Source organism: Coenobita brevimanus, chromosome 106, assembly GCF_032717465.1.
Source record: "Coenobita brevimanus isolate Jiangsu-jjx chromosome 106, ASM3271746v2, whole genome shotgun sequence".
Classification (NCBI taxonomy): domain Eukaryota; kingdom Metazoa; phylum Arthropoda; class Malacostraca; order Decapoda; family Coenobitidae; genus Coenobita; species Coenobita brevimanus.
In genome coordinates this window covers 1,546,647-1,570,000 of record NC_137059.1, presented here as the reverse complement: position 1 = coordinate 1,570,000, position 23,354 = coordinate 1,546,647, and the positions used below count along the sequence as shown (strand labels likewise).

At 42.8% G+C, this 23,354-nt stretch overlaps 1 protein-coding gene across 5 annotated transcripts in view; it reads left to right on the top strand.

Annotated features, from left to right (window-relative positions):
- LOC145416451 (myosin heavy chain, muscle-like) overlaps positions 1 to 23,354 on the top strand; it is a 72,858-nt gene that overhangs the window by 894 nt on the left and 48,610 nt on the right. For all 5 annotated transcript variants that reach the window (XM_080285404.1, XM_080285409.1, XM_080285406.1 and 2 more), the window contains exons 2-10: positions 1,817 to 2,411; positions 4,874 to 4,901; positions 10,755 to 10,860; positions 13,079 to 13,168; positions 13,569 to 13,731; positions 17,444 to 17,547; positions 19,543 to 19,680; positions 20,256 to 20,375; positions 20,971 to 21,120. In XM_080285404.1, coding sequence (XP_080141530.1) covers positions 1,898 to 2,411; positions 4,874 to 4,901; positions 10,755 to 10,860; positions 13,079 to 13,168; positions 13,569 to 13,731; positions 17,444 to 17,547; positions 19,543 to 19,680; positions 20,256 to 20,375; positions 20,971 to 21,120 — 1,413 coding nt within the window. In that variant the 5' untranslated portion in view covers positions 1,817 to 1,897. The remainder of the gene's footprint in view (positions 1 to 1,816; positions 2,412 to 4,873; positions 4,902 to 10,754; positions 10,861 to 13,078; positions 13,169 to 13,568; positions 13,732 to 17,443; positions 17,548 to 19,542; positions 19,681 to 20,255; positions 20,376 to 20,970; positions 21,121 to 23,354) is intronic.

Here is a 23,354-nt window from a genome sequence, read left to right as displayed (position 1 = left end):
TAATTCACTTGTAGGAGATGGTTACGCACCTGTCTGACGGAGGATACATTACGAATTATGCCACAGCAATGGATTCTCTTGATCCTAACCCCACCCACTCCGATCATAGCCTGCTCAGAGTTACGACAGGGAAGTGACGGTAGGCGAGCTTGCGATTCCACACCCCGGCTCACTATCTATATGTTGTTAAATACTTCGTGGTTAATTTACGTTTTTGCTAGCTGTAGGGGCCCTGGGCTAGGCTTCCATAGTCCAGTGTAGTAACCCATTCAGTACGATGACGTCTTTAATTTGTTCTATCTCCAGTTTTATTTAAGCTTAGGATATAATTACCGATGTGGAGGGATTGTGAGAGGTTGAAACTCGTGTTGTAGAGACAGGGGATAATTGAGAAGGACGGTGTGCTTCAGATGTGATGTATACGCTTGATGGTGCTAAGCAGATTGGTGCTGAGTCTGCTGAATGTCTGTGGGGATAGTGTTTCGAAATGTAGTAAGAGTAAAGTGATGGTTCATGAGGGAGGAGGTGGGTGACAGTGAGATATGGTGAGTGGAGAGAGGCTTGAATTGATGGTGGAGTCTAGGTACTTGGTGCACGAAACATACATGTGCAAAGGAAGTGGAAAGTAGACTAATACGGGGAAGGAAAAATGGATGGTGCAATGAAAGATTAGGTGTGAAACAGGTCTGGGAATAATATCTGTAAATGGATTGTTTGGAAGTGAGTTAGTGTAACATTAACGTATAGGGGTGAGACTTTGATGTGGCATGAGGGCGAAAAGTCAAGAATAAGAGCAGTGGAAATGGGGTTAGCGAGGAGCCTGTGTGGGTGTGTGGGTGTGTGTGACGAGTTTGTGCTAAGGTGTGGAAATGTGGAAAGGTTGGATATAAACAGGGAGGTGAAAAGGGTATATGTGAGTGAGTCTGAAGGTGAAGGAGGTGAGGTAGGGCAAAGTGAAGGTGGATAGATGTGGTAAATGAGTATGTGAGAGAGCGAGATATGGACGTTGATGAGGCAAGGAACCTAACAATGGATCTAGATGGCTTGATAATATCTGTAAGGAGGAACGCATGAGAAGAGTTTGGTACCCCCTTTTTATTATGAAAATCGACTGAGTAATTCTATATGGCAGGTGTATGTGAAGCAAATCAGTTAAGAAAAATACCAAATACGTGTTTGTTAGGCCGGCTCAGGATTCCAGGGGCTTGAATGAGGTGTGAGTGACTGTGTGGCCCATTTCACAGGGCATGCTGCTGATGATTCTCCCGCTTTCGTACTTCCTCTCTCCTTTTTTTCCCGACTGTTTGCTCACCCCATATTTGGATGGAAAAGAGGTAACCAAGGTGACGATGGTAATGATGAGTTTCCCTTTCCATGCCCATCGCCATATATGTAGAGCTTTGTAGGGCATTTTTAAGGGCAAATTATTGGGGGAACTCTAAAGTTGATTATGAACTTTGTAACTAAATGACGGTAGGCGAAGGACGGTACCCCAAATACTTTACCAACAACATCCCAGGCGCAACAACCTCGACGTGTACGGATCTTGAATTTGCCTCTCTGTTATAATTTTTTTTTTCTTGGAGGGAACGATTTGCGGGCTCCTGGCCTTTGGTTCCTTCTTCCTTGGAAAGATAAATAAACTTGGGAGAAACGGATCATGCAGAAAATGGTCTCTGGTTGGACGTGCTGGGTAGAGATAATATGCTTAGAAGAAGACTAGTAAACTATATAAATAACTCAAGAAACTCTACATTAAAGCCATGAAAGTAGCATAAAAAACTCTGGATTCATTCTCTTTTCTCTTGTGTTGCAGGAAAGTTCCAGGGCTGTTCTGCCAATTTGTGTGTCTGACGATTTGGATTGCTGGTAAGCGTCGCCAACCGCAACCACAAACATGCCTGGCCACGTCGTCCTGAAGAGCACCGGCCCCGACCCCGACCCCACCGAGTTCCTGTATGTGTCCCTGGAACAGAAGCGTATCGATCAGACCAAGCCCTACGATGCCAAGAAGGCCTGCTGGGTGCCCGACGAGAAGGAAGGCTACGTCCTCGGCGAGATCCAGGGCACCAAGGGCGACCTGGTGACCGTAGGAGTCCCCGGCGGCGACACCAAGAACTTCAAGAAGGATTTGGTGTGCCAGGTCAACCCCCCCAAGTTCGAGAAATGCGAGGACATGTCCAACTTGACCTACCTTAACGATGCTTCCGTCCTGTACAACCTCAAGTCTCGCTACGTGTGCAAGCTCATCTACACCTACTCCGGCCTGTTCTGCGTCGCCATCAACCCCTACAAGCGCTACCCCATCTACACCAACCGCGTCGTGAAGATCTACCAGGGCAAGAGGCGTAATGAAGTGCCACCCCACATCTTCGCTATCTCCGACGGTGCCTACATGGACATGCTGCAGAGTAAGTTAACAAACTCTCTTTCCTACACACACTCAATTTCCTTTCAGCATGACAAGCAATACTGATTTTTGTTGATACATTAACGCTTCCTTATCCCTAAATATGAGCTTAATATCAGTATGCAAACTAGTATGCAAAACTTCTCAGTAAAGTTTTGCGGGCTCAGCCTTTGGTTCCTTCTTCCTCGCACAAAAAGAAATAAAAGTGAAATTTAGTAACAAGTGTATTGGTCAAAACTAAATGGAAATGAGTGTGATTTCCTTGATCTTCACTTACCACTACACTGACACTTGATTCACACTTATAACCATACGAGATCAGAATAACAAACTCTCCTGCCTAGGGTCGTTTTAAGTAGTTCGAGATAAGTCGTACCACCTTTCCCTTAGCGATTTATTTTTTTTTAAAGCAGGAAAGACAGAATCCAAGACTGAGGGCATGCAAAAATACTCCATGCAAAGAAAATCGAACGAAAAAACAGGAAACCAGATTCAAGATCAGTTCAGTCTGAGATACCTGGACACACTGCGTTTAAAAGACTGGAGATCATAGGCAGAGGGAAAGACAAACTGAAGGAGAGACAGTTGACCAGTTGCATATATATGTACGATTTGGAATACCGGTAAAATATTGCAATAGAGAGATGGATAGCAAGTGGGTGAGAATGTGTAGTTAGAAGGGTGATGGTGGACGAGTTAGGTTGGTGGAAGAGTAAGGTTGGTGGAAGAGTAAGGTTGGTGGAAGAGAAAGGTTGGTGGAAGAGAAAGGTTGGTGGAAGAGTAAGGTTGGTGGAAGAGTTAGGTTGGTGGAAGAGTTAGGTTGGTGGAAGAGTTAGGTTGGTGGAAGAGTAAGGTTGGTGGAAGAGTTAAGTTGGTGGAAGAGTAAGGTTGGTGAAAGAGTTAGGTTGGTGGAAGAGTTAGGTTGGTGGAAGAGAAAGGTTGGTGGAAGAGTAAAGTTGGTGGAAGAGAAAGGTTGGTGGAAGAGTAAGGTTGGTGAAACAGTAAGGCATGGTGGAACAGTATTGGTTGGTGGAACAGTAAGGCATGGTGGAACAGTATTGGTTGGTGGAACAGTAAGGCATGATGGAACATTATTGGTTGGTGGAAGAGTAAGGCATGGTGGAACAATACTGGTTGGTGGAACAGTAAGGCATGGTGGAACAGTACTGGTTGGTGGAACAGTAAGGCATGGTGGAACAGAACTGGTTGGTGGAACAATAGAAGGGCAGAATAAGGGCTGTAGGACAGAGTAAATACAGATGAAGCATAGAGTAAGGGATGGAAGATAGAGTAGTGGATGGAAGGCAGGGTAAGGGCAGATGTGGAGTAAGGGCTGAAAGACAGAGTAAGCTAAGGGATGGAGGAAAGAGTAAGGGCAGATGACAGAGTAAGGTCGGATGGCAGAGTAAAGGCTGGATGGACACTAAGGGCTGTAGGGCAGAGTAAGGACAGAGTCAGGGCAGGAGTGGATAGGGTGGGTTTGGGAAAATGGGTGAACCAGTCATAGAGTTATTTTGGGTGGTATTGGCAACACCCACCCATCCATCCCTTACATCAGGCACCCTCTCACCCCAGTAATCTCCCCCAGGCACTCCCCGTCAGGCTTCCCTCCCTTACCACCCAAAATCTCCCCTAGGCACCCTCCATCAGGCACCCTCTCACCCCAGTAATCTCCCTCAGGCATCTCGTCACCCTTCCCTCCCTCACCACCCAAAGTCTCCCCTTGGCACCCTCCATCAGGCACCTCTCTCACCCCAGTAATCTCCCTCAGGCCCCCTCTTTCACCCTCTAATATCTCCCTCAGGCATCCCCCTCACCACCCTAAATCTCCCCTAGGTACCCCCACCAGGCACCCCATCAGGCACTTACCTCATTCCTAAATTCTCCCCCAGGCACCACCCTAGATAACCCCCTCCCTCTTAGACCCCCCAACACCCCTACAGCTTCTCTAGGCACTCTCCCCTCCCCTAGCCTCCCCTTCCCAGGCACTCCCCCCCCCCCAGGCACTGGCACGAGCTCAACAACGCCATAAAAGGGAAGGCAGCGTACACACCCACACACCCACACACACACACACACACACACACACACACACACACACACACACACACACACACACACACCCTGATTAACCATTTCTCTGCTATGTAAGATTTTGAGTTATTCATTCATTCTAAAATCAGACAAGATATAAAGAGAGGGGACTTAACATTCACTGGGTTGGTAAAAAAACTGGTACCATAACTCCTGATGTACACTTGGCAACATATGAACCTGGGGAGGCGCATCAGTGTGTATCAGAGGCGTAGTTCTTGGTATACTTGACAATCTGTATATATGACAAGAATTAGTGGAAAAATGAGTCTCCTTGTTAAAGAACTTAATCGAAAAACTAAAGAATCATATAAGTTCTGTGTCTTAATGGCTTGAAATCCTAATCAAATTTTCATCTTCGCCTTTCAGACCACGAGAACCAGTCTATGTTGATCACGTAAGTATCTTGACCTGGTTCCAGCGTTACCTAGAGCCTGGAGATCGTTTACCATAGCTATCAAATTACGTTACAAAAAAGATATAAGTCCTTCAATCCCAGAATACCTCATTTCTTCCCTTGCCATTTCCTCGAGATCAAAGTCGACTTCAAAGAGGCCTTTAGCACTCAGTGGGTAAAGGAAGTCTAGGATCCATATTTTCGTCAGATAAATAAGCTCCCTAATACCTCTTCCTAGGCGATTTGTTTTGCTTATTACTCCTTACTGCCCTCTTCTGTGTTGTTGACCTCACAATGCAGAAAATCTCCCGTAAATTGAGTAAGACTGTATGGAAATGACAAGAGTAAAGTAAATAAAACGTTATCTGATTAAAAGAGGTTACTTTATTGCGTTATCAGATTAAAGAGTTCAGTTACTGCATTATCAGAGTATCGAAGTTCATTTATTGCGTTTATGATTAATGGAATTCAATTTAAATGCCATTGTAAATTCAGTAAAAATGTAGCTGCGTTAAAAATCTAAGATGGGTGTTTATTACGTCGCTTAAATCCGTAGCCTCAAAGATAATCGGTGGTGTAGATACCTCACATAAACTTAATTCAGTCTGGTTTATTGCCCCACCATTTTTAACTTGACGGCAGTACTTAAAATGCATAAATCCGTGAGCTAATGTTTAACCAGATTCGTGAAGTTATTAGATCAGTGAAATCAATATCTCTGGAATCAAAATCATTCTTGTTTGGTATATGATTAAAGGAGGAATCTCACAACAGATATATAATCGCTTTTTGTTAGACGTAGTACAGGTAAAATTGTTCATAGGTGTCAGAAGCATCAGATTATTAGCTAACTGTCTCACTTAAGGTTCTGTCAAGTTACACTCCCTTTTACTGAAGTCTGTTAAGTAATTCTAAATGTTAATCAAACGTATTTTAAAAGTGTCACTCATTTTAGGTTCAATACGTCATTGTCCTCAAGTCACTAGGGTAGCTCTCTTACTTAAAAATTTCTAAATCAGTCTCTGTTTATATTTCTGAAATCAGTATCTCTTCAATCATAGGTGAAATTTAGATGCATACCCCTTTTTGTTAATTTTAGAAGAGAGGAAATTCAGCCCTGTCCCTCTCCATAGCCAGCGAGGTATATATGAGTTGAAATTCTCGCCTATATCTACCTATATCTTCGTCAGGTGTTAATTAAATCAACTCTGTATATCCCTACGATGTTGGTTATTGATAGCAGGTAAAATTCAGTCCTGTACTTCTTATATCAGAGTCAGTTATTAGGTTAAAGTTAACTGTATTCCCTTCCATGCCAGTCAATTACAAGAGATTAAATTTTATCCATACTTTATATCTGTAAATTAGTTATGCACTAGTTAAATTTCAGTCCTATACCTCCAATATCTGTCCCTTGGTTATATAATAGGTGAAGATCCCTATATCACCCCTACCCCAAACCCCACACCCCCTTCTCAACCCCCCACCCCATCTCAAACCCCCCTGATACACCTCCCCCACCCCATCTCAAGCCCCCATGATACACCTCCCCCACCCCAAACGCACCCACCTTCCCCTCACGCAGCGGCCTTCCTCCAAGACCCACCCATTTCATTTTCTGGAGACAAATGGGACTCACTCCAGATTCTCTTTAAGATGGAATTTTATAAGACCAATTCCAGATTTCCTCTTCTTATTAAATGCATCTCTTTTCCTAGATCCATTTTTGGGGTCGTGAATTTTTGAGTCCCCGCTGATTTAAATTGATGGATGTTGGTGTTAATTTTGACTGTTGTAAATATCTCCTCTATTTCATTGTTAACACGTATTATTTTTTTTTTTCACCCAGATTTTAGGGTACCAGGTTATGCCCATTTTTTTTTATAACTGTGATTTATGACTAAACTTGATTTTTGTGTTACGTGTGACAGGGAACTCTTAATAAGCAATGATGTGATATATTTCGCTATTGTGGCGCATCTCGCACCCATCCAGCATCGTAAGTACTTCCCTTTGGTACCTTATTCTTACAGATATGTGGGTTTTTAAATGTAACAATTATACTTACGTCTGGAAACGTTTTTATATTTTCAACTGAGGATATACATTAGACTGGTCGAGAAAGGTATATCTTTCCTATACACACATCTTCCAGGTGTGTGATTGGTACCTGAACTAACCCAGGTGATACGTAAGACTAATTAGAAATACCTGGATGTCCTGGTAATGCTAATGATGAAAAAATCGCACAGAACAAGTGTTAAGTGAGTTTGTTTTGAGAGTTACGTGAACCAGTAGACCAAAGCACGTAGTTAATTATTCCGTTTTGCTAGTTACGTCTTTCTGTCTTTCGTACGGGTCATCTAAACCATACGAACCTCCCTGTGGATGTCTAAATAACTTCAATCAAACATAGAAATAATTACATGTAGACTTCTCATTGTATTTAAAATGTCTGGATGGTTAGCAGATGGACCACAGTGGCGAAAACTGTCCCATTTCTGTTTACTAAAGTTTTACCAAGTGTGTGTGATTGGTTAAGATTAAGGGCCAATTTCACAGTTTATGCCATTCGTTTCCACACATATTAAAACCTACTTTCTCCCCAAATTTAGAGTTCAGAGTATTTCTTCGTGTCATCTATGGAACTACGTTGGGGAGCTCAAAATCCAACAATAAGTATCTTTTTTATGTCCCCCTACGTGCCCTTACATGTCACCACTTCGGCACCAATACCCACCGTCCATACTGAATACACGCTAGGACTGTTTCGTTCAGGACTGGTGTGGTGATTCTGGCGGGGGTGTTTTTATGACATGTTACAGGATGTTGGGGATTAATTTCGCTTCAGCTAAATTCATCAAAGTATTCCCTGATCCAACCAAGGTTCGATCTAGTCTCCTATCAGGCAACAGATCACCTGTCTAACCACCTGACTGATCATAGTGGGCATCAACGTGGTGTGGATACGAATGAAAGACAGTGAAATCGGCTCAGTAAGACATTGATAAGGCAGAGGAGAGAGTGAGCTTCTTAAAGACAAAAGCTCCATCCTCACCTGCCCTACTACTAGCGAGTTTGGTCTCACCTGACGAAGATCCCTAGCCCCTTCCAGCTCAGTCAATGATCAGGTGTAGTCTGACTGAAGGATCGATTAAACTGGTAACCAAGGAGACTCATTCCTACCTCATAACTAAGGTTCATTGAATTTCATGCAACCACAAACCGATATTCAAGGCATGAGAGTGGCGCAGATCCGTCACTTAAAAAAAAACGACTAGTAACCAAGGAGATTCAGTCCACCTTCATAAGTCCAAGGGTCATTGAAAGCCATGCAAACAAGACGTGATGCTGAAGTGGCAAGTGATCCAGTCCCCTCAGGTGAAGACAAACCGCCAGTCCACCTCCTCCACTTTCCCTCCCCCTGTCTCACCTGTTGCCTTGCCTCACCTCACTAGTGGCGAGTCAGGAGCGGGCAAAACGGAGAACACGAAGAAGGTTATCCAGTATTTTGCCAACATCGCCCGCAGATCCGATGGCTTTGAGAAAAAGAAGGAACAAGTGAAATTCTCGGGCGGCGGAGTAAGTTTTTCCACCCCTCCTTCAAAGCCATTCTCCTTGACCAGTTCCGTCCGATGATTTTTTTTTTTTTTTTTTTTTTCATTTTTTTTCCGATGATCTCTGACTTTTTTTTTTCGATTTTCATTTTCTTATATATATTTTCCGATGATCTCTTTTTTTATTTTTTTAGTTTTTTCTTTTTTCCGATGGTCTCTGCCTTTTTCTGTTTTTTTTTTATTTTTTATTTTCCCCTTCATCTCTCTGTTTTTTTTTTTGTAATATCTTTTTGTTTTACCCGATGATCTTTGCCTTTTTTTTTTTTTTTTTTCACTCGCATAAAAATTTTCTTTGGAATAATCTCTTCTTTTTCTCTTTTTTTTTTTTTTTTTTTTTTTCACTCGCACCAAAAATTATCCTTGACCATTCCATCCTATGAGTTTTTTTTCTCTTACATTTTTTCGCCCACTTCAAAAATTATCCTTGACCACCTCCCTCCAATGACGTCTACTTTTTTTCATCCTTGCTGCCTACGGACGGTTTTCCTCAGCTTAAGGGGGATTTTGGACATTGAAGGGGTTAATGAAGGCCACATCTAACCCCTCCAGCTCGAAAAATATCTTTGACCTGAAAAAGAATAATGTGAAAGCAGCAAGAATGAAAACTAAAAAATAACGTAATTGGAGTGAAAGAATCATGAAGCTAATTTCCCAGTCTTAAATATGGGTATTACACAAATTAAGGTATTTTAGAGGGGCGCCTTCACGCGGTGGCACCAATATATCCAGGCGGCTCCACTGCCACTTAAACATCGCCCTGATTTGTGTGATAATCGTAAGACTGAGGAAAGAAAGTTAATGATTTCCAAACCACCCTCTTTTCCACCAAGATATGTCCTTACTTCAAAACATCCCTGAGTTGTTTTTATTTTCAGTCTGTTTTAATTTCACATGACTCGAGGCGAAGTGGCTGTTTTTATTGTCTTTTTTCTGATTTTTTCTTCTCTGTGATTGGCCCACTAACTTTCGCCACCGTCGTTTATAATTCTATCGGCTTTTTTTAATTTTCAGTTTTACATTACTGACGTCGCTATATGAGGTGTAATAACCAACAACCCTTTTCTATAATAATAATAATAATAATAATAATAATAATAATGATAATAATAATAATAATGTCTACTCTCGTGGACAATTGACTCCAGTTCGTCCACCTTAAGTTGGCATAAATTTCCGTCCGTCTCAAGGAGCTCAGTGGCAGAATACGGTAATAGTAAGGTTCTACAGGCATTCCATAGCACTTCTTCGTGACTAGTACATATCTGGCGTTAATCTCCTGGTACAGCTTAGCAATCAAGATGGAAAGATGGAAAATTTACGCCGAGTTAAAGTGGATGGACTGTGATGCATGGGAAATATATCAACTGCACGTACTCTTGCTTTTGGTGTCTCTGTCTCTGTCTCTATTTCCACAGCGATATTTAACCTCCCCTTCCCGCCACAGAATATTCCTCGTATCGTCCCTGCCTGTGTTTGCTTTTTTGAATATCCTGAACGGTTGTGGTACTGTCTGCTTGCCGTTCCTCCATCAAATCCTTCCATAATCCTGTCCGTTCATTGCCCGTGTGTTTACGTTCCTGCTTCTGTTGATTCAACGCTGAATTTTTTGCTTTCTGTCCACGCAACTGCCGCAATTACCCGTTCCTCATCCCGCCCTGTCTATCCCTTCGTTCCCCTCCTTGTGTCACTTTTGTCCCTACTCCTGTTCCTTACCATTACTGTTTTGTCCATCTGTTCCGTGTCAGTCCCATTCCCTGTTTAACCATCCCTGTTTCCTCGTCTAACTCTCCTCTCCGTCCATCCTACCGTCCATCTCGTCTCTGTCAACTCCATATCTGTCCAACCTTGTCCTAACGCTCCTTTCCCTCCATCCTACCGTCCATCTCGTCTCAACTCCATATCTGTCCAGCCTGTTACCTCGTCCTAACACTCTCCTCTCCGTCCATCCTACCGTCCATCTCGTCTCAACTCCATATCTGTCCAACCTGTTACCTTGTCCTAACACTCTCCTCTCCGTCCATCCTACCGTCCATCTCGTCTCAACTCCATATCTGTCCAACCTGTTACCTTGTCCTAACACTCTCCTCTCCGTCCATCCTACCGTCCATCTCGTCTCAACTCCATATCTGTCCAACCTGTTACCTCGTCCTAACACTCCTCTCCGTCCATCCTACCGTCGCCTGGTGTCCCCGTCGCTTGTGCTAACCCCGTCCATCGGTTCTTCCCTCTAACACAGTGGCGAGTCTGGCGCTGGCAAGACAGAGAACACAAAGAAGGTTATTGCCTACTTCGCCAATGTCGGCGCCTCCACCAAGAAACCAAAGGAGGGCGAGAAGAAGCAGGTAATGTACAGGTGTTGATAATGATGATGATGATGATGGAATTCGGCCCCCCTGATTTTTTTAATCCATGCTCTCGGGGGACTGTGAAGCCTCGTGCTGAGACTTGAGGCTTCTTCCATAACTCAGTCTCTCTATCTGGAAGCATGAAGCCTCGTAATGAGACCTGGAGGCAAATTCAACAATAGACAATGACTTTCTTCTTGAACCCTTCCTGCCTTTAACTGAACCCATAAACAAGACTCAGATTCTCTATAATTTGTGGATGACTTTAACAGCCTTGCACTGAGACTGGAGGCTACTTTCATAATTTGCAAGTAACTTATTTTCCTCTTATCTGTCTATCACGTTTTCCTTCCTCCTCACGTCTTACCTGCGCTGTCAGAGGTCTTAAACACGCCTTAAAAACGATGCATTTTGGGGAGCTGCCTCGTATTAAGACTGGAGGCAACGACCATAATAAGAAGTATTTTATCTTCTTGACCTTCGACTTGATAAACTCTCCTTTCCTCCCTTGCTTATAACGACCCAAGAATCTGTATACTTGCCTCCATAATGCTAACTCTTTTCTTATCTTAAATTACTACCATCTGAAGACAACTGGAGGTCACAGTATGAAAATTTACAAAGATCCAAACTTGCTACGTCCCCCATCATTCCTTCTCCCCCCTGTCTTCACTGGGAGGATTTATCGGTATGCCAGTAGTTGTTGCATTCTGAGTGGTTTTGGAGATGTCGTAGCGCTTCCTCTTTAGTGATTTATTCTGCATTCAGCACTTCAGTACCCTCTTGTATTTCTCTGATGCAAACTGTATCGATATTAAGACATCAATGACATACAGGAGAAATGTGAAGTTATGATGCGCAAAATGAATCGCTCAGAAAAAGGCGCCCCGAAGCCTCCAATGACGCTCGGAAAACAGCCCTTCAAACTACGAGCGCCTACAACACCCTACAACAACCAGCAGCCTCCCAAGCACCTCCCAGACGCGTTCCTCCTTCGACTTCAAAGTGGAATGTTACTTCACCGTCTTCAACTTATCCTTCAGTACTGCCACGTCTTTTCTCTGGCGCGTCCATACCAAAAGCATGCTGGTGCGGGCGGGGGTTCCCTAATCACTCTAACCCATGGAAGTCTTCGCCCGCACACGCCCTCCTCCAGTGGAGCCAATGGTATGGGTTATTGTGATGGAAAACTCACGCCCACACCAGCAGGCTTTCGGTATGGACGCGCCTATTCTTTTCGTCCTTCCACCTGACGATTTAATTCAAGTTAAGGGGGATGTGTGTTAGTGAAGGGATTAATAGAGACTGGCCTGTATTCCCGTTGTTTAAGGAGGCTCCCTAACACCTCTCCCTTAGCGATTTAGTTTTGGTTAATATAATTTTGCACGTTGTTTATAAAGTGGATGGTGATGTTAGAATTATTTATCACAGAAGGGAATAGTATAGTGTAACAAGCATGATAAATCGCTTAGGAAGAGGTGTTAGGGGACTTAGCGGACGAGAATACAGTCTTTTAACACCTGCACTTCGAAGAGTTTACCTCAAGATGAAGAAACCGAACAGGTGGAAGCAAGAATGAAGAAAAGAATTCCCATAAGGTCTGAAATGCTTAATATGTGTGTATCAAACTAACACTTATAACTCTAAATCATATCCCAGAGCCCTTTTTCTAGCTGGCTCGTAACCTCTATTCTCTAGCGATTTAGTCTGGACCTTATTATTCTATGTTACTGAGGAAAATAATGTTGGAAATGCATAAATCACATATCAGAGTATCAGTGTCCACAAATCAAAATAATTCGCTAAAGAATAAATGATAAGGTTCCGAAGCTACTTGGAATACGGCTCGTGGTCTTTGGTTAGTCAATTTTCTGTGCTTTCCCGCCAAAACTTAAACTGCAATATTAATCAAATGAGGAAATTGTTTTTAATATTTCAATCGGTATCAGTTAATTAGTGCAAATACTTAATGATACAAAGATGTTTATTTCCAAGTATTTTGTAAAGTTAATTATTCCCTCTCTCTCTCTCTCTCTCTCTCTCTCTCTCTCTCTCTCTCATAGCTTCTCCTTCAACTTCCAAATAAAAAAAACAAACCTACTTGTAACTATGAATTTCTCTCTCTCTCTCTCTCTCTCTCTCTCTCTCTCTCTCTCTCTCTCTCTCTCTCTCTCTCTTTCACCCAGACGCTAATTCGGTCTCCCACACCACACAGAACCTCGAGGACCAGATCGTTCAGACCAACCCCGTGCTGGAGGCCTTTGGTAACGCCAAGACCGTGCGAAATGACAACTCTTCTCGCTTCGTAAGTATCTCTCTCTCTCTCTCTCTCTCTCTCTCTCTCTCTCTCTCTCTCTCTCTCTCACACACACACACACACACACAGGGTAAAGTTCCCATGTCGAGCCCCACCCCCTGTCTCCCACTCGTGATGTTTTTTCCTCTTGTCTTTCACTTACACACACACACACACACACACACACACACACACACACACACACACACACACACACACACACACTTCCTCTCTCCCTCACTCTCTCACATACATTATAAGTTCATCCATATCCACCTCGGTCTCAATATTACACAATCCTATTCTTGTATCGAGATCTACCCTCTCTCTCCCTCCTCACTCTCCCTCTTTCTCACTCTCCCCCTCCTCACTCTCCCTCCACCTCACTCTCTCACTCTCTCACACACAGGGTAAGTTCATCCGCATCCACTTCGGTCCCTCTGGCAAGCTGTCTGGGGCTGATATTGAGACCTACTTGCTGGAGAAGGCGCGTGTCATCTCCCAGCAGCCCTTGGAACGGTCTTACCACATCTTCTACCAAATGATGTCCAACCAGTGCAAATTCATGAAGCGTGAGTACCTGTTCTATCTATTTGTCTATCTATCTGTCTATCTATCTTCCTGTTTAGTACCTGCTCTATCTGTTTGACTATCTATCTGTCTATCTTCCTGTTTATCTGTCTGTCTGTCTCTGTCTGTGGCTACATAATCATCTTTCACTGAACTTCTCTCCAGTCTTCCCATCTCCCCATCTTCATAATTCTCTCTCTCTCTCTCTCTCTCTCTCTCTCTCTCTCTCTCTCTCTCTCTCTCTCTCTCTCTCTCTCTCTCTCTCTCTTCATCTATCTATATATCAATCTATCTACCTGCCTATCTTCTGCCAAATGATATCCAGCCAATGCAGATTCAAGAAACATAATGATGATGATGATGATGATGATGTGATGATGATGATGATGGTAGTGAAGTTAATGATGATGATGACGGCAGTGATGATGATGATAATGTTGAAAATGATGATGATGATGATGATGATGATAACCTACATTTTCTTACAGGTATATGCAGGTAACCTCAACCCCTTCACAACAAGAACGTCCTTTCCTTTTCATTCAGTGCTTGAAACAGACGATTTTACTCAGCTTAGGAGAGAGAGAGAGAGAGAGAGAGAGAGAGAGATTACGAACTGCTAAAGAGAGAGAGAGAGAGAGAGAGAGAGAGAGAGAGAGAGAGAGAGAGAGAGAGAGAGAGAGAGAGAGAGAGATTATGAACTGCTAAAAAGAGAGAGAGAGAGAGAGAGAGAGAGAGAGAGAGAGAGAAAGAGAGATTACGAACTGCTAAAAATCCCTCCTGAGATGAAGAAAATCGTCTGGAGATAGCAGGAATAAAAGAAAGACGTTCTCAGGCTGAAAGGGTTGATTAAGAAGCCTTGTTTTAGGTAGCTCGGGAGAGTTGGTATCGCCTTTTCCTTAGCGATTTATTTTTCACATTACCTATCAATTTCCTTGTATATTACTGATACACATTATTAATAAAATGAATACCAAATACAAGAGAAGGTGAAGGTAGGTTAGGTAAAATAAATCGCTAAGGAAAAGGTGTTAAGGTTTCCCCTGCTACGCCGAATATGGCTAAAGGTGTTATGATCATCGTGTTTAAATTCCCCCAACCCTTTCTTCCCCCAGCATTCCCCCTTCCCTCATTACAAACTCCCCCCTCCCCTCCTTTCTCCCCCTTCCTCCCCTCCCTACTCCCAAGTCTCGCCCTTTCCAAAGTATAATTCGAAATTCCAGATCCATTTTTCTTATTTCCTATTTTTGTTATGATTTAAGAGCCAAAATTGTGCCTCCAAATCAAAAAATTCTAATTCAGCAACAGGTGCATATTAGTAATGGTATTATTTTAGGAACAAAAAAATACGGAATATACTGAATACTTATAAGACTGTATTTTAAGTATTTAGGGTACAGGCTTGCATATTGGATTCTTTCTTCCTTGGATATATTTTAAAAAACTTTTGTAGACGAAGGGGTGTGGTTAGTCTTACACGTCAAATGCGCCCAAACAGTAGCCAAGCACACCCCAAAAGTAGCCAGACAGTGACAAACAGTACCCAGACACAGCCAAACAGTAGCCAAACACAGCCAGACACAGCCAAAAAATAGCCAAACACAGCCAAACAGTAGAGAAACACAGCCAAACAGTAGCCAAACACAGTAGCCAAAAAAAGCATCTCAACACTCCCCAAAACACGAGCCAGACCGTAGCCAGGTAGAGTCAAAGAGCTCTAAAATGTAGGCAAAGCATAACCTGCCTCATCCATTACAGCTCTGTGCCAACTCTCCGACAGTATCCATGACTACCACTTTGTTAGTCAGGGCAAAGTTACTGTGGCTTCCATTGATGACGCTGAGGAGATGCAATTCACTGATGTAAGTCCTCCCCCATGGGTTGGAGTGAGGAGCAGTGTTAGATCTTTTGGCAACAATTAGACGGACCTCCTAATTGTTCCCGGAGTTACCCAAATTAGTTCTGTTTTACCCAAATTAGTTCTGAGTTACCCAAATTAGTTCCGAGTTACCCAGTTTAGTTACCAGTTACCTAAATCCCTGCCTAGTCGACGGCGTCCCCGGATTCATCGACTTATGAGACACTGTGGTCAGTATTCCCGTCTGTTAAATCTCCCTAACACCTCTTCCTAATCGAATTATTGTGCTTCCTACAGTTTACCGTCCTCTTCTGTGCTACTCAAATCATTCTAAAATCACTATACTCTGCGTAAGTAACGTACAGAATGATATTACCCCGCCATATCGAATACTAAATCGGTAAGGCAGAGGTATTAGGGAGCTTCCCTAACCGCCGGGAAAACGAGCTTATGAAACTCCTATAGTGTGTTTGTTCCAACCTGATCAAGAGTCCTGGACCCCTATGAGCTCAGTTAATGGCCAAGTGTAGTAATTTTGAACTGCTGATTTGACTAGTAACCAAGGAGACCCATTTTCACCTCATAACTAAGGGCTATCAAAATTTATCGATCTACAACTCTGTATTTAAGGTGTACGAGTGGCCCAGTTCCATCAGGTGAAGACAAACAGACTATAGTTACAGTGGAGAGGTGACACCCTGCACGACATCCACCCCTCTTCACCTAGTACCCCTCGTCTTTTGAGATCTAGTACTTATTTCATGAGAGAAAGACAGTCTAGATTTCCTCAGTACTGTGATTTACGTATATGATAATGGTCCGTGTCCTAGATGGTGTGGGAGGCCTGTAGAACCTCCTCTTTAGCGATTTATTTTGTTTATTTTTACTCATTACACCACAACACTCTCTTGTATGTTATTTCGTTGAATATCGACGTAATCTGCATCAGTAACAGGCAAGAGAATATTGCGGTGTAATAAGTAGAATAAATTGCTATGGAAGACGTGTTGCGGGAACTCCAAACCCACTTAGAATACGACGCAATGTTCCCTTCTGTTTCTTTCCCTAACACCCCTGCATCCGACCCGAGTCCGGAGAGCAGACGACCTGATTTCCCCCATTTATAAAAAAGACCATTAACCTGACAAGGCCATAGGACCCTGTGTAGGCTCAATCAGGACAACCAGAGCCAAAATTATGTACTAATCACAACGACTATTGAACGGTCTTATGGTAGTCAACTATAGTCCATTCAGAGTTTCGTGGCAATGACGCTCCACCCCCTTTTATAGCTCCACCCCCTTTTGCATCTGACTGGTTGATATCACTGCAGGAGAGATAATGCTATGGTTTTTCACGATCATTATATTATGCCTTTAGTGTCTCTGTCAGCCTCGCATTACCCAATCATAGCCCAGCATTTGAGTTTGGGGCGTGGCTTAGTTTTGCCAAGTTACAACAATTGGACTATAGTTATATTCTCCAGCTGAAGCACCATTGTCTGGAGAATCATCCTAACTCACACACCCAGCCATCCACACCAAGGAGCTGGAAGAAGTGCAGCAGATACTTCACTTCACTTCACTTCCCACCTTTCTCACAGTGTATCGTTTCGTCCAATTACTTCTCACATCTGTCCCTGTTTGGTGCATTTCTTTACCCCTTTCTAGAATAACCATTTGTCCTCACACATCCACAGAAACGGGGTGTTCGAAGAAGCCACACAGCTGTTGAAAGAGACCAATCGCTGTGTGTGCTGCTTTCGAAACATCCCGGATAATTCTGTGTCCCCCCTATTCCCAGAGGTTAGGTTTGTCAAGATCCCAGTACCGACCAAGCCACTCTCTTATTTCTAGCCATGTGTTTATTGTCCAACGACATCCACGACTATCACTTCGTGTCCCAAGGCAAGGTTACTGTGGCTTCCATTGACGACAAAGAGGATATGCAGTTCACGGATGTAAGTTTGCCGTCACTCTTGCTTACACCTAACACAGCTCCGCAAAGCACCGTTAGACTGCCACTGTCGTATCTGGAATTGGGTGATTTAATAAATCATAAATCAAACTGGTTGTGCTTAGAATTAGGCCAAAATGAAGAAGATGAATCCTAAATGAGATCACTTATAAAAACTTGTGTTCATATTGATATCCCTCAACGACTGTGTCCAAAATGGAATAATTCAATGAAAGACGATCCAGTTACTTACAAATTGAAATCGCGCGAAATTATTTAAAAGTAGAAAGAAAAGTGTAAAATAATGGTGAAATATTGAGAATGGGTTAAATATCATACACTTACGCTTCTGTATTTCTGTCATTCGCCTGGCATACATTGTCGCTTCAGAGTCTTGGCAAAGCTATATCTGCCGCCACCTCTGTCACTGCTGCTATGTTGAATCGCCCTGTCTTTCTCCCCTTCCCTATGTACTGTCTTCCTCTGTGCTGCTCTCTTGCTCAGCACTGCCACTGTGTGCTCAGTCCTAGTACTGTGCTAATGCTCAAATTGTTGCGTTGATAAATCTTCACACACCATTTCGGATGCGTAAAAAGTATCTCAGCAGTACACTCGCAGGCCAAAGGTTCCGTTCACCCTCTCCGCCTCCCTTTGACTGGAGTGAAGACGTGGCCAGGGTTATACACCAAACGAAGAGCTCTCCACTCCCTCAATCCGATGTACTTTCACAGATTATTTTCTCTACTCCAGACGATTATATTCAGCTTAGGAAAGATCTATCGTGCTGATGGGGTTAATGTAGGCTGTATCTAACCCCCCTGTTCGAAAAATCCCTCCTGGGCTCAATGAAATCGTCTGAAAATAGTAAAATACCGAAAAATACAGGATAACGTAGACGGGGTTAAAGCTTGGTCAGTCCCACACGAGGAAGAGTTGGTGGTGACAATTTTTTCGAATCGCCCAAAAAGTGTCTTCCTTTGGTGTTTGATTTTAGCTACGACTTCCATTCAGCCATAATTTTGTGTAGAGGGTGAACAGAACTATAAATCTCTAGTGTACCTTCTAGAAATTTACCTGTGTGTGTGAGAGTACCAAACCCTTAGTGATATCCGGCAGTCCTCTTGTGTTATCGGCATTTTTTAGACATGGAATCGAATCCTCTTGTAATATCTGCTTTTTTACACTTCAGTCCTATTGTGTTATCGGAAATTTTAAACATGGAATCGAATCCTTTTGTAGTATCTGCTTTTTACACGTCAATCCTCTTGTGTTATCGGTATTTTTAGATATGAAATCGAATCCTTCTATAATATCGGCATTTTTACACGTGTACGGAAATTATCCCCTGACACCAAGTGCCAAAAATCGACCCTGGGATTGGACGTCTAGTAAAAGAAAAATGCATTAGGTGTATTCAGAATCATTCTATCTAACCTTCTAACTAACACCCGCCCTGTTTGATGTCTACTAAACACAACTTAGGTAATGTTGTTCGTGGAGTTGCAGTTATATGGTGAGTACTCTGCAATATCTTAAGTATCTCTTATACAAATCTCTTAAAAACAAATGTCACTAAGATCGCAAAGTCATGAAGTTTAGAATATACTGTTTATTTATACGAGTACCTTCAATATATATTTTTTTGGTTTGTCTTTAAATTTACCAAAAAATCAACTGCCACAAAACCCTTCCCAGTTCAGCTTAATCTTTCTCCGTTAAGTCTCCTCCTTTCCTACCCAGTTGAACTTAATTTTCTCTGTTAAGCCTCTCCCTTCCTTCCCAGTTCAACGTTATCTTTTCCGTTAACCCTCCTTTCCTCCCAGTTCAACCTAATCTTTCTCTGTTAATCCTCCTGCCTTCCTTCCTAGTTCTACGTTATCTTCTCCGTTGACCCTCCTTTCCTCCCAGTTCAACAAAATCTTTCTCCGTTAACCCTCCTTGCTTCCCAGTTCAACTCGATCTCTGTTAACCCTCCTGCCTTCCTTCCCTCCCACACCAGGATGCCTTTGATGTCCTGGGCTTCAACAAGGAAGAAAAGGAGAATGTGTATAAGGTGACGGCCGCTGTGATGCATTTCGGTGAGATGAAGTTCAAGCAGAGGGGTCGCGAGGAGCAGGCCGAAGCTGACGGTACTGAGGTGAGAGGAGATAAATTTGATGTGCCTTTACTGGATGATGATGATGATGATGATGATGATGGTGGTGGTGGTGGTGATGATTATGATGACGATGATGATGGTGATGATACTGATGGTGGTGGTGGTGATGATGATGATGATGATGCCCGTCCTTGGATGAGATCAATCAACGCCTTGGTCTGTTGCATGTGCTCTTACCCAATCATGACTACACCATTTGGTCTCAGTGTCATCTGATCTCACTCTCATCTCACCCCAGTGTTACATGACCTCAGTATAAGTTGATCTGAATGCTGTCTGACCTAAACTTATTTAATCTGAAAGTCTCTCAATATTGATATCTCCTAAGTCGAGTGCTCTCTAATCAAAAACCATCTTATCTCAATGTCATCTGATCCCAATGTAATCTAATCGGAATGCCCCCTAATCTAAACTTTTATGTAATCTGAAACTCTCCTCTGACATCGCGTAAACCGAGTATTTTCTGATCTAAATACCATCTAATCTAAATCCCACCAAGTTTGACTCTCCCTACATTTGAGTATCTTCTAATCTGACTCTCCTCTGACCCACAGGAAGGCGAGAGGATAGGCAAGTTGATGGGTGTTGATGGCGCTGACCTATACAAGAATCTTACCAAACCCAAGATCAAGGTCGGCAACGAGTTTGTGACACAGGGTAGGAACAAGGATCAGGTACGTACAGCAGGATTGAACGCTACTTGTATATAAACTTAATTGCTTTTACTCGCTTATACTTTCATCTTTACTAGCATATCACAGACTTCCTTGTGCCACGCTGGTGAAGGATGCATATTTACTCCTTTATCTTCACTCAGACTTCACGATCAGTCTTTCTCAGCTAAAATCGAGTATAAGATTGCTTTCTCATGCTATCCTGAACTGTGGGTGTGTATAAAATGGCTTACATGACTACCAAACGTCTCAAAAGAAAGCATCCTTGATCTTGAGATGTGTATGAATATCTCTCACTTATGCAGTTCTCAAAAATTTCCCAACCAAACCCTCTTGATACAGACTTGTGTTAAAAATTACTTCACTCATATAATTACCAACAACTAAGTTTTCTTCAGCTAAAGTTGTGCATAATATTAGCTGTTCATATTTTAGCTTCATTTATTCAGCTATCAAACTCTTCACGACAAAATTCTACATCTTAATTTGTGTGTAAGATTGCTTGTCCATGTTTTTATCCTTATTATTATTATTATTATTATTGTTGTTGTTGTTGTTACACCTCCTCCTCCTACTGCTACTTCTCCTCCCCAAGGTGAACTACTCCGTGGGTGCTCTGGCGAAGGGTATTTACGATCGTACCTTCAAGTGGCTGGTTCGCAAGTGTAACGTGACCCTTGAGACAGGCCAGAAGCGAGTCATGTTCATCGGTGTACTGGATATCGCCGGGTTTGAGATTTTCGACGTAAGTATTTGATGAGTTTCCCCTTGGTTATAGAAAATTAGACTGGCTACGTTTTCTTTGCAAGCGAGGACTTTAGTGCTTGCGTCTTTATAAACAAATGGATAATTATTAAACTCTCTTTTTATATACAGTTATTAAATTAGTTCCCTCGTTAAAAATAAATATTTATGTGGTTTAATTTTCATTATAAACAACTTATGGGCTTGTTTTTTCAGTCATATATCTAGTTCTTCTCAAATATAATCCAATATTGGCATACTATCATCTTCATATACAAATTCTTCACCCATTCGATCCATCAGAACAACCATACCCACCTCATTTTATTTTGAAATATGTAAACTCTATTACTGTCTTAAAATTTAATGGTACAAGTGCAGTTTTTAAAAAGTGTCAAAAACAATATTAATTTCCTTTTCAATATTTCATTATAAATTTTTTACGTTTCTTCTAAAATTATATATGAAACAGTTGTAAAATCTCTCTAAATGAGCAACGTAAGGATGTGTTTCTCTTGTCAATCTTTAATCTATAGAAAGTATGGCTTCTTAGAGTAGTTAAGCATTAGTATTTTCCCTTTTCAACTGTATTTTCTTGATTTATTCTGTAAGTCTAAACTCTTCCCTTCTTCTTTCCCCTTTCCCCTCCCACCCCCAAACCACCCCCTCCCCCTCTTCATTTTTTCTCAAACATGCAGCCTACCGACGTGGAGAGGAGATGAGGCAGCAGCAGTAGGAGTATACCCTGCAAAATGAACACTGGTACTATGGAAGTGTTTTTATGTGATTAAGTAGTGTGATGTGACCCTCTCCGAGCACGACCTCCCCCCAAACGCAAAAAATATTCACCCCTCTCATTTCTCCCCCCCCCCGTCTCTCCCTTTCTCCCCCTCATCTCTGTTATACTCCCTATTTATTCCCTCCCCCCTCCCATGTCTCCCCCTCTTCTTCTCCCCTCTCCCTTCATTTCCTTCTCTCCCCGTTCCCTGATCTCCCCTCTTCCCCTAGCCCATTCTCATTTTTTATTTATTCCCGTTTATTCCCATCACCCCACACCCCGTCCCTCCCCATATTTCCCCTCCCTCGCCCCTCTTTCTCATCTCCCTGCTCTCACCCCCCCTCTTTCCTCGCCAGTACCCCCCCTGTGTGTCCATGTCCCCCTCCCACATAACATCCAAAATTTCTCCCTCACTCTCATGCCCCTCTCTCTCTTTTCGTTTTTTTTTAACGCAACTCGATTCCCATTTAATTTCGATGCCCCCCCACCCCTTATCTCCCCTCCCCTTCTCCCCCTTCCATCCTCCCCACTCCCCCCGCTCATTTTCTTACAGGCTGGAGGTGTGTGTACATAATCTTCGTGTGTTCAAAGGAGAAAGACCCAAAGATATGTGTGTTGTGTGGCCCCTCTCATTCCCCCCCCCTTTCTCTCTCTCTCTCTCTCTCTCTCTCTCTCTCTCTCTCTCTCTCTCTCTCTCTCTCTCTCTCTCTCTCTCTTTACCTCCTCCCTTTTTCTGGTCTTCCATCTCAAGCTCCCCATATTTCCTCCTGTACCTTTGCTCTCTCTCTCTCTCTCTCTGCCCCCCCACATCCCCCTCCCCCCCTTGCATGACCATTAACCTTTCCCTAACAGCGTCATGAGGTCAGTCAGTCCGGTCCCTGAGGAAAATCCCGGCCACCAGGACACTCGTTTTCATTTTGTGCTTTTATAGGTGTCTGAACTACCCTCTCCCCCACCCCCACTACCCACCCCCACTATATCACCCCACTCTCCCACCCCCTCTTCACCCCTCTCGCTATCGTGGAGGCTCATTGTTGCTTTACTTAATGATTCTTCCACATTATTTTATCTTGAAATTAAAATCTTAACTTTTTCGATATACTCAAAAGTTAACTTATTCATTTCTGTTACGTACTTTATTATATTATTGCCACCTCCAGACGATTTTATTCAGCTATGGCCCTTATTTTCCTAGTTAAGGAAGCCCCCTAACACCCTTTCCTAAGCGATTTATATTTTTTTTAATACACCTGACCGTCCGCTTAATCTTCACAACATTCTCATACTCCTTCCGACCCCCCTGAGGGTCAGAATCCCTCTCAGCTTAAGAAAATCGTCCTGAAAAAGCTTGAGAACCAGCTTGACGCCTCCACGGGAAACGAGAGGGTTGGCGGTACACACAAATCCCCAGTTAATCCCATTTCTATAACCAAATATTGGATTTTTTTATAGTTATT